General features: G+C 36.0%; 1 protein-coding gene across 1 annotated transcript in view; it reads left to right on the top strand.

Annotated features, from left to right (window-relative positions):
* Window positions 1-12,385, top strand: part of RABGAP1L (RAB GTPase activating protein 1 like) — a 718,011-nt gene that overhangs the window by 199,946 nt on the left and 505,680 nt on the right. The window contains exon 12 of the mRNA XM_052653672.1: window positions 11,402-11,495. Coding sequence (XP_052509632.1) covers window positions 11,402-11,495 — 94 coding nt within the window. The remainder of the gene's footprint in view (window positions 1-11,401; window positions 11,496-12,385) is intronic.

Below are 12,385 nucleotides of genomic sequence, written 5' to 3' on the forward strand. Positions count from 1 at the left end.
ATAGATGTTTTTCTGGAACTCTCTTGCTGTTTCCATGATCCAGCGGATGTTGGCAATTTGATCTCTGGTTCCTCTGCCTTTTCTAAAACCAGCTTGAACATCAGGAAGTTCACGGTTCACGTATTGCTAAAGCCTGGCTTGGAGAATTTTGAGCATTACTTTATTAGCATGTGAGATGAGTGCAATTGTGTGGCAGTTTGCTTCATTTTACTGACACTATTTTTAACTTCTGTCTAAAATTATTTTTTTTGCTAGATGATTAGATATGAATGGTATACAAATGTACTAGAGGTATGGGCTTCATGTATCTAATCTCTGAAATCATCAATTTCTTAATGCATGAAGAGGACACGGTATGCTAATAGCTACCATTTATTGAATGTTTACAATATTCTAAGTATTTAAAGCTTTCCCTCTAATCGACCTTTCTTAATGTTATTGTGTATGTTATTTGTTTGAAAGGTACTTTGATCAAAACTTCTTCTGGCTGCATTTTCCCTATCATTTAGATCTCAGCTCAGGCTCAAGTATTACTCCTTCAGATAATCTTTTAGCTGAAGTAGGCTCTTTCCTCTCTGTCTTAATTTTTCCTGAATGTGATTTTGTTATATATTAAGGTAGTGTTAGTCTTTACATCATCATGCTCTAATGGCACTTCGTATGCACCACTATTAGTAATTTTTAAAATGCTTTCTTATAAATATGGTCTTTTAAATTAACTTCTGTCACCTTCTAGAGTGTGAGTTCCTAAGGGGCAGATGGTGTTTTATTATTTTTGGAGCTCCCAATGCCTACCATGTATCAAGTGTTATGTAAATATTTGTTTAATGAGTGGGAATTTCTTAGAAATATTCAATTAAGAGACAAAAATCTTATTCTTGTTTTTAAAATCTGTTAATGGAAGTTATAATTGGTGATATAGGGGTCGATAAATGTGCAAGAAAGAGTTAACATAACAAACTTCAATCTTTTGTCCTTAGAAGAGCCTGTTTGCAGGGTTGGCCTTTGGCTGATATTGGTAAACTTAGATTTTAGGAGGGTTGCCACATTCCCTAACTGAGAATAATGACTAACTGTGCCTGAATTGTTTGTACTACAGTATGGTTTATCCTGAACACGTGCTTTTCTTCTGGCTTCTGAAATGTTGGTACATGCTCAGCATGGGGTACTTATGACCAGCCTCAGAAAAAACTTCAGGCACAGTCTCTGATGAGCTTTCCTGGTAGATAGTGTTTCACACATGGTGTCACAGCTCATTACTAGAGGGACTGAGTGTGCTTCCCTGGTGGCTCAGATGGTAAAGAATCTGCCTGCAATGTGGGAGACCTGGGTTCAGTCCCTGGGTTGGAAAGATTCCCTGGAAGAGGGCTTGGCAACCCACTCCAGTATTCTTGCCTGGAGAATCCCCATGGACAGAGGAGCCTGGCAGGCTACAGTTCATGGGGTCGAAAAGAGCTGGACACAGCTGAATGACTAAGCACTGAGCACCTGGAGAGGATTCCACTGGGAGAGGACTCCTGGAAGTTTCTGCTTTCTTTCTGCTAGACTTCACCCAGTGTGCCTTTTCCCTTTGCTGATTTTTCTTTGTATCCTTTCACTCTCAGTAGTAAATCATGTGTTACTAGTAACTATATGCTGATTTCTGTGAGTCCTCCTAGGGAATCATTGAACCTGGAGTTGATCTTGAAAACCTCTGAAATAATAGGATAGATAAATTTTTTCTACTTCTAATTGGGAAGAAGATAGTAGATGATAAATAAATAAGAAAAATGTAAAGAACAAACGATGTTTGATAGGTTTGAGTAGCTGCTTTAGATTAGGTGGTAAGCAAAAATTTCTCTGAGGAGGTGACATTTAAATTGAGATCCGAATGACAAGAGAAAGTCAGCCATTGGAGGATGTGGAAAGGGCATTTCAGGAGGGAGGCAGGTGGTACAGAGTCTCAGACGTGAAAGTATGCCTGATGATTTTGAAGAAGTGAAAGGGAGGACAGATGGCCAAAGGGCAGGGGACAAGCAGCTTAGCAGTACAACAGATGTGGATGGGTAGCCAGGGGAACATCATGTTAACTTCCTGTAAGCCACAGTGAGGGCTTTCTCTTTTTTGAAGACTTTGAAGGGTTCTAAGCTGGAGAGACAAAGATCTGGTTCATGATTTCAAAATGCCACAGCAGCTGGATACATGTAGAATGAAATTCAGTAGAGCATGGATAGAATCAGGAAGATCATTTGTGAGACCCTCATAGTGAGATCTGTCTAAATGCTAGAGGTTAGTTAGAGTTGTATTTGGAAAGGGAGAAAAGTAGATAGATTTGAGATAACATTTTGGAGGTGGTGTGCACAGGGTTGGGTAATTAAATGTAGGTGATCAGCGTAAAAGAACAACTTGTAGATTTGCAGTTTGAGCAACTGGATAGATAGTGATATCATTTATGAAAACACCAAAGAGGAGATCCAGCCAGTCCATCCTAAAGGAAATCAGTCTTGGGTGTTCATTGGAAGGACTGATGCTGAATCTGAAACTTTAATACTTTGGCCACATGATGCAAAGAACTGACTGATTTGAAAAGACCCTGATGCTGGGAAAGATTGAAGGCAGGAGGAGAAAGGGATGGCAGAGGATGAGATGGTTGGATGGCATCACCGACTCAATGGACATGAGTTTGAGTAAACTCTGGGAGTTAGCGATGGACAGGGAGGCCTGGAAAGCGGCAGTCCATGAGGTTGCAAAGAGTCGGACATGATTGAGTGACTGAACTGAGCTGAAGAGGGATAGGAAATCAAGCAAATAAAAGTATTTGTTGTCTTTGGAGAAATGTATACTTAAGTCTTTTGTCCATTTTTTGATTGCTTTTTTTTTTTTTTTGCTGCTGAGCAGCATGGTCTGTTGTAAATTCTGGAGACTAGTCCCTTGTTGGTTGCATCATTTGCAGATATTTTCTCCCATTCTGTCAGTTGTCTTTTCATTCTGTCTATGGTTTCCTTTGATGTGCAAACTCTTTTAACTAGTTCTTATTTGTTTATTTTTGTTTTTATTTCCACTACTCTAGGAGATGGCTCAGAAAAGATATTGCTGCAATTTATGATGTCAAAGAGTGTTCTGCCTATGTTTTCCTCTAAGAATTTTATAGTATCTGGTCTTATGTTTATGTTTCATATCTATTTTGAGTTTATTTTTGTGTATGGTATTAAAGAATGTTCTAACTTCATTTGTTAAATATATAGATGTCCAGTTTTCCCAGCACCATTTATTGAAGAGACTTTCTTTCCTCCATTGTATAGTCTTTGCCTCCTTTGTCATGAATTAATTGAACATGGATGTGTAGGTTTATTTCTGGGCTTTATATCCTGTCCCATTGATTTGTATTTCTGTTTTTGTGCCAGCACCATAATGTTTTGATGACTGTAGCTTTGTAGTATAGTCTGAAGTCAAAGAGCCTGATTCTTTTAGGTCTGATTTTCTTTCTTAAGATTGCTTTGATTGTTTGTGGTCTTTTGTGTCTCTGTAGAAATGTTGCCAGCCAAATCGCCCAGTACTTTGTTAGGGAGGAATACAGTGATGACTAGAACACAGTTTCTGACAAAAGTAAGTTAGTCTGGAAAGGAAGGCAGACAAGTATTCAGGACATCACAGGAAGATGTGTGATCATGGGCCACACAGAGAATGTTAGCAGGCCCAACACATGGAACTTAAATTCCCAAAACTTGAGTTTTTCTCAAAAATCCATTATTTCCTATTGTTTTCACAAATATTTTTTTTTCCGACTTTTGAATTTTAAAATCCTTGTGTGTATGAGATCATCTATACTGAAGTGGGTTGCCGTGCCCTCCTCCAGGGGATCTTCCCAACCCAGGGATCGAACCCAGGTTTCCTGCATTGCAGGTGGATTCTTTACCATCTGAGCCACCAAGAAAGCCCGTATTAAAAGCTAACCCAAGTCTATTTTTGTCAATTTCTACTTTTCCCTCTATTGTGTTCTATACTTGGCAATCTCTTCATATAGACACGTGTGTATATATGTACACACTCAAGTATGTGTTCATAAGTGTGCACATATACATGTTATATATATACACACACACAAAGGTGCACAAATAGATGGATGGATAGTTATTCAGTCCTCATCGTGTCTATTTATCTAATTTTCTCAGTAACTCAACTGAATTTATATTCTGAATTACAGTCTCTCAGTGGAATATATAAACCCAACTGCAGACATGCACCTGATTTCACTGTTACTTCGACTGCCTGATTTCATATGGCTTCTTTGGCTAGTTTTGTGGGCATTTCCCCTTCCTTTCTTATTTATTTGTGAGTATTTTCCCTTTCAGTTACACTCTTGGTTGAAGAGGGTCGTCTTCTCAGAGGACTCTTGAGTATGTTGTGTACCACATGGTAGATGTCAGTGAATTCTCTTTCTACCACAAATTAGATTTGACCTAGCCTGATGAATTCTTTCTTCTCTTGCTACCCTTTGTTTCTAATTATCTCCAACTCTTGCTTAATTTTTCCCTATAATTGAATGGCTGCCTTAAAAAAGTCATTCTTTGAATGTGTTTTAAAACAATATTTTATTAAATCATATGTTCTTTTTAAAAAGTCTGCCAGATGCTATTTTCCTCTTTTACCACCTCAGTTTATTTTGCAAAGGGTCATAGATAATACATTCACATAGACATTACTCAAATTTCTTATTCTAGGACTATTGTAACCTCTACAAATACATTAAGTTTTATATACTAAATATCTACAGTTTTTTATATGTCATACATACATACATACAGTTTTAAAAATAGGAAAATGGAAGTAAAATTGAAATGCATTTCCAAAGAACTGAAATTCAAAGTGTAAATACATAACTAAATAAATTCTACGTCATTAATATCCCAGAAAAATGTAAAATGTAACAGTTTGCTTAACATTGTTAATTGTCCTTCATGTCAGGTATATTGGTTGCCCTAGTTCTCTTGAGTGTGGTCGACAGGTTTCAGCAAATAATGATACGTTTTTATTAATCACTTATGCTTAAGAACTACAGGGATTATTAATTTTAAACTTGTAATTAGATTCAGAATGACAGTCATGATAATTAAGTTGGAAAGAAGCAAGCAATTTGTGGTCTCTACCTTGAATCTTTTGTCTATCGTAAATCAACTTTGGACAGTGGGAAATGTTAGAACATTTCAGAAACTAAGGAATATATTTTGTTCTACATTAATGATTTACAGTTGCATATAAGCTTCTATGTAAAACAAGTGTATTCTGACTCTGTGATGTGCAAAGTGAGAGATTATATTGTATTTAAAGTCATTAAAATGTGGCTATAGAGTTTGGCCATCAAAATGACATTCTTTACAACTAATTAATCAGTGTGGCACTAGTGGTAAAGAATCCACATGCCAGTGCAGAAGACGGAAGAGACGTGGGTTTGATTCTTGGGTTGGGAATATCCCTTAGAGTAGGAAATGGTGACCCACTCCAACATTCTTGCCTGGAGATGGACTTGCCTGATGGACTACAGTCCGTAGGGTCTCAAACAGTTGGACATGACCAAAGTGACTTAGCAGGCAGCAGGCAATCAAAATGAGTCACTTTTTTACTATTCCAGGTTGGCAGGTGTCATTTTACAGACCCGTTTCTACCCATTTTGCACAGGTAGTAAAGTTTTTGTTTTTTTTTCTCCCCAGTGTGTTTAGAAGAAATTTTTTAGCAACCTGTGATTGCCTGTATTTCTTTCAACAAATATTTATTACTTAATAAGAAAGACTAAAATTAAGGGGAAAAATATCTGAAAACCGTCAGTAGTCACATTTTATCTGTGCTTACTTTTCAGCTTTGTATTTTATGAGTAATTCTTTAGTAGGAAAGAAAAGAAAATGAGATTTTTTGTGCTTATTTGTCCCTAATTTTGTTATTTATTTTTAACTTTATTAGAAAAAAAGTATTTTGTATATCTGTGTTTGTACTTTTTTTTCCTTTTATGATGTTTGTTGATACTAGCTCTGAAAATTTCCTTTTATAATTAGGATGAAAAACATCAGTAATAGAAACACAATTCTTTTTCAAAGCAGGGAGTGGTGACAAAGTTAAGAAACTAAATTATTTTGATTGCAGCATCATACATATTTATTTTGTTTGATCTAAAAATTTACATCGATTATAACTTCTTTTGGCATTGTACAGTTGGTTTCTGCTCTTTGCATAGTAGAAATCCGTGGATAAGACAGAACAAACCTGGAATCCTTTTTAAGTTACTTTTAAGTGCTTTGAAGTTAGGCAACTAAGGGCTCAATAACAATAAGAATAAAAACGATAGCTAACACTTGAGTGCTATTATGTGCCAGGCACCCTGTGTAGTACTTCAAATATATTTTCATTTAATTTTTACAACACTACCTGATTGATACGATTTCCATTACACTGATGTGTAGATTAAAGAAAGTAGTAGTCCTACAGTATAAATCCAGTGACATCTGAAATGCTCTTCATGGTCCTGCTTTCTAAAGGACACCAGTAACTGCAGGGAAATTGAAATCGATGAGGAAAATGTTTATGATAAGTAAGTGAAATTATGCATATTAAGGAGGGTCTCTACCAAATCCTGCTGTGCAAATTAAGCAGAGTTTATCAGAGACCTCTCCTAAAGTTACGCTTTATAGAGGAAGATGAAACTATTACCTACAAATTTCCCTCAACTAACTCTCTTAACATTGTCATATTTCTTAAAAGCCTCCCATGCAGTCAAAATAGGAATTGTCCTCCTTTTCAGTCAGTACTCTGAAACCTGAGCAATTTCTTGTCTTTACAGAGAATTTGCCTGATTTCTCATCTTTCTTGCTCCAGGTTTTTCCTTCCCAGTTGCTTTATATGTATGAACGTATTCTCAAAATAAAGCAGCAACAAGGTAATCCTTCCATTCATTCCACAGTCCAGTGTTATGTGCTGAAGTTTACTATATAAAGGCAAATAAGATACAATCCCAGCCCTGGCAGAGCTTGGACTTCAAGAGGAGGACATGAATGTTACAGATATTAAATATATGACTAAATAATGTAAACAGGCATGGTTTTTAAAAAATTTATTATTTTTGACTGCTGCTGCTGCTAAGTCACTGCACACAGGCTTTCACTAGTCGCAGTGAGTGAAGGTTACTTTCTAGTTGCAGTGCACAGGCTCCTCATTGTGGTGGCTTCTCTTGTTGGGTTCCAGGGCAGGCAGGGTTAATTGCCCCACCGCATGTGGAATCTTGAGCAGGGATTGAACTCATGTTCCTTGCATTGGCAGGCAAATTCCTAAACCACTGAACCACCAGGGAGTCCAACAGCCATGTTTTAACGGAAGTCTTAAAGATATTATTGTGGGAGTCTATTTTTTTTGTTTGTTTATTCAGGCACTCAGTCATGTCCAACTCTTTGTGACCCTTTGGACAATAGCCAACCAGACTCCTCTGTCTATGGGATTGCCCAGACAAGAATACTGGAGCGGATTGCCATTTCCTTCTCCAGGGGATCTTCCCAACCCAGAGATCAAACCCCCATCTCCTGGGTCTCTTGCATTGCATGTGGATTCTTTACCCACTGATCTGCTGGGGAAGCCCCCTAAATTACTTGGCTAAATCCTACTTTTCATCCAAATATTTGGCTCCTGGCCTTCTGTTGTTTCTGCCTTAATTGTTCATCAGGGGTCTGGTTTTACTTCAATGTGCCCATTTTCTTTCCTTCTGCTTGGAGTTCTTCATTGCTAACCTAATTGCTTACATTTTTGATATCTTTTTTGGTGGACAGTAACTTGGGAGAGTGTCAAGAAGACAAGACATTGTTGTTATCATTCATGGTTTTATGACATAGCAGTAGGGGTTTGTAATAATAAAATAGGTTTTTGTTTCATATAGCACGGGGGTCATTTAAAAAATTAAAATCCTTTCCCTGTGCTTTTTATAGTTATACATAACTTTTAAGGATAAAAGTATTACCAGAAATATAAAACTTAGAACTGAAAGATGCATTCCCTGAATAGTTATTGAGTGCCTACTATGTGATAAGATACTGTTAGTTATTGAAACGTAATTGCTGTTAATAGTTTGGGGTCTATTCTTACAGGTATTTTTAAAGATCTTTGTAATCATATAAGGAATAATATTTACTAAAATAAAACCATACTTAAAATTACTCTTTTATTTCTTTTAATCACAATATATTTTGGATGATTTTCATGTTAGCCTATAAAGATTCACCAATTCTTTTAAACTGCTAGATCATTCTTTTAAACTGGATAGACCATAATTTAGTTAATAAAACTCTTATTGATAGATTCCTGATAGCTTTCAGTTTCTTATTGTCACAAACAATGATACAATTAAAATCCTTTTACATATATTTTTTGCATATCTGTTTCTGGATCATACATTTCAATAAGTGAAGTTACTAGACCAAATGGTATATTCATCTTAGAATCTTAAGAAATTAAAGATTGCTTATTTAAGTATCAACCTTCCTGTCTCCTGTTTTATCAACACCAGATAGTATTACTCTTTATACTGTCTGCAAGTCTAATTGATGAATATGTTTCATTGTTTTAATTTGCATTGAATAATTATTAATGAGATAGGGCTTTCTTTTTTAGCTAGTTGTATTTTATGTATTTTGCCCTGTACTATGTTCATGTCCTTGGCCCAATTTTCTGTTGGACTGCTCTTTATTTTGATATGTTCCACAAAATAATCCTGTCATATGTTAGAATTTTTTTGCTAAATATGTACTGTAAATATAGTTTTTAAAAAATATATACTGTACCTTATTTCATAGAAGGTTTAAATTTATAGGTAGTTATATTTCTTATTCTCTCTTAAAGCATCTTGGTTTTGTTTCATGCTTAGGGATTCCTTTCACAGCAAGAATAATGAGCCCAAAAGATTCTCAATATCAGTAGTACCTTTTGAGTTTTTTCATATTCAAGATTAGTGATGTCCATTGGTGTTTGTTTCCTTGTTTGTTTTATTGTGTTCTTAGATTTTGATCTCCCAACTTAGCATGTACAACTTCATCAAATAATTTGGTACTTTGGTGTATTATTATTTACTGTGTGGCAGCTTAGAGTCTAATGTGGGATCATCTTGGACCCTGCTTAATTGAATATCAACTTATAAATACTTATGTTTGGTACTAATTAATAAGAAGGATAACCAGAAGTCTGTTTGCTTGAGATAGTGTAAGTTTAACCTGTTTTCTAGTGTAATTTTTAATAGTGTCCCTTTTCACTGCTGATGTTAAACAAACAAAACCAGCCAGGTATTTAACCAGCAGAATAAGTTTATTTTGTAATAGGAGAGAATTGCAATTTGGAACAAGCAAACAACATTAAATGATAGGCATATCTGAAGAATGGAGGAGAGGGGCTTGCTTTTATAGAGAAAAGGAGGAAACTGGGGAGGGCTACAGGGGTTCTTTACTGACTGCAGGTGGCTAGCAGCTTGTCCTTGCTGGGTCGGGAGGAAATCTTCCTTCCTGTTAGTGCCTGTAAGCTGCCACAAATGATACATGTGTGAGAATTGCCCCTTCAGGGCTTCCTGACTTCATTTTAAATGAGATTTCCTTTATTCATTTTCATATTATTCTCAGAAGTGCCTCATTTTAGTTAAAACATTATAAGGACTATAAGGCATAGTTTTTCATGTTAGGCTATTTTAATATCAAGGTTTCAGTTGTTTCTGTTTACTTTATTCCTCCAATACTTAGTAATACTTCATTTGCTTTAGCTTTAAAAGAAACAGAACCTCTCACTTCTATGTGAGGTATTTCCTAGAGCAGTGATGTTAGCGTATAGCCTCTTAACCTTCATTCCCAATGTCCAGAATAATACTTGCTTCTAGAATAAAACGTCCATCATCGTTCTTGTTTATCTGATGTTGTCCTAAAGATGATGAAGCATTTGTTTGTGTGTGTGTATTTAGTTTGTTTATATTTTGCTGGATATGTGATAAAATCTTTTCAGGTGCATATAAGCACATCTTTTAAACCTCACCAAATAAATCTTTTATTTATCACATTAATTTTTGGTGTTGAATATATCCACTGGTATGAATGAGTTTCTGCTTGGATCACTGGATTTGTCGCATGCTAAGCAATATTGTTTTTAGCACAGATCCCTGTGAGATTTACTTAATGCCAATCCCTATTATTACTGTAAGAGCATTGGTGAAACCTTGGTACTTGCTATCAGCCAGACAGATTTTTATCTAGCTTATTTTATCATTCAATTGGTACTTCTCCAGTCTTTTCTTAGGTAGCACTGTGTCAAAAGATTTGTTATAATGTAGGTGAATTGTGCCCATTTCATTTCCTTTCTCCACCAAGTCTGTTAACATTCAAAAGATTTATAGAATTTAGAGTTAACTTATTTTCACTACTGACTGTAAACTATAACTCAAGCTGTCTTATTCTTTCTAAAACTATTACTTTACATTTTGCGATGTTTTATGAAGTTGCCATTTTAAAAGATGAAAGTTTCATCTCCAGGAGACACTGGAGACATGGATTCGATCCCTGGGTTGAGAAAGATCCCCTGGAGCAGGAAATGGCAACCCACTCTAGTATGCTTCTCTGTAGAATCCCACGGACAGTCAAAAATATCTTGTACTTTTCAATATATCTTAAAAAATTTTTTTTTAGATTTCTGGTTGTCTATTTGTATCATAATATAAATGTTTCTCAGTGTTATATGTTGATATATATGTCTGATTCTTTAGTATTTATTTCTCATCAAATATTAATATTTAATATAACTATAATATAAAATGTGTAAATGATTTTAATAAAGTATAAAGGCTTCCCAGGTGGTGCAGTGGTCAAGAATCTGCCTACAGTGCAGGAGACACTGGAGACATGGATTTGATCCCTGGGTTGAGAAAGATACCCTGGAGCAGGAAATGGCAACCCACTCTAGTATGCTTGTCTGTAGAATCCCTCAGACAGCAGAGCCTGGTGGCCCTCAGTCCACAGGGTCTCAAAGAGCAGGACACAACTGAGCGACTGAATACACACACACAATATTTGAGAATACTAAGCTGATGAAAAGAACACTAAATAGGAATTTCTAACCATGTTACCATTAGTTTTTAAATTTTACTTTCTTTGGGTAAAGATATTTGTTTATAGGTATTTTCAGTTTCATACCTTGTAAACTATGGACAAGAATTTTAATAAAAAGTTTGTGCTTTGAAAATATTTATTTTGGCACTGAAATAAAATATATTATTGAAGTTTATACTGTTATTTTTGCAGTGGTGTAATATAAGCAGAAGTATTTGTTTTATTAGAAACAGTCATGCTTCTTGTTTTATAACACATAAATATAGAATGTACAATATAATATAATGTTTGTTGTTTTTGTGTTTCTTCTGCAGAGAGTGATAATGAACTCTCAAGCGGAACAGGTGATGTGTCTAAGGATTGTCCTGAGAAGATCCTATATTCTTGGGGAGAATTGCTAGGAAGATGGTAAAAATTTATTTTGCTTACTGAAAATTTTATGTTTACATGATTGTAAATCTGTTGTATTAATTAAAAAACTGTGTGTTTATGTATCTTTATATTGAGATAATGTAGGGAGTAAATATAGATAGTCATCTAGGTGCTGAGCCCTCAACCACTCCAGTGTTTGGCAGTTGGAAAGATGAGGAGGAAAGATATAGCAAAGGAGTCCCAGAAAGCACACCCAATAGGGTGGGAGGAGAGTCAAGGTAAACACAAGTGAATAAGTCTATCAAGAAGGAAGTGCTCAGCTGCTGACAGGTCAGGTTGGAGGAAGCCTGAGAATTTCATTGGGTCCAGCAGTTTAAATGTCACTGGTGACTCACACAAGACACTCTCCATAGAGAGGGAGGAATGAAAGCCTGGTCAGACTATATCTAGGAGGAAAGGTGATCATCAGGTGTGGATAGATAACTCTTCAGAGAAGTTTTGCTATAAAGGGGTGATAAGAAATAAGGACATATTAGTAAGTGAATGTGGGTTGAGAGGTAGTTTGAGAAATTCTAGAAATTAGGATGGTCAATAGAGCATGTACATTGTATATTGCTGGACATGACTTGCAGAGAGAGAAAATTTGATGATGCCAGAGGAAGAGGACACAGTTGCAAGGGAAGCTGATGAATAGGCAGGAAGAGATGGGACTTGTTGAGTGATGGAGTTACAGTTAGGAGCGTGATCTTGCTGCAAGTCAATGACAGAGCCAGGGTTTGAATCTAGGCAGTCTGGCTCCAAAGGCAGGACTTTTTAAGCAGTTGGATAGACTGCCATTTCTATAAAGTACATAGATTTCTGGATTCGTTATTATGGATGCATGTAGGAGGTTTAGTGAGAGAGAGAACAGACTCAGAAAACTGATA

The sequence above is a fragment of the Budorcas taxicolor genome, chromosome 16, assembly GCF_023091745.1.
Source record: "Budorcas taxicolor isolate Tak-1 chromosome 16, Takin1.1, whole genome shotgun sequence".
Lineage (NCBI taxonomy): Eukaryota > Metazoa > Chordata > Mammalia > Artiodactyla > Bovidae > Budorcas > Budorcas taxicolor.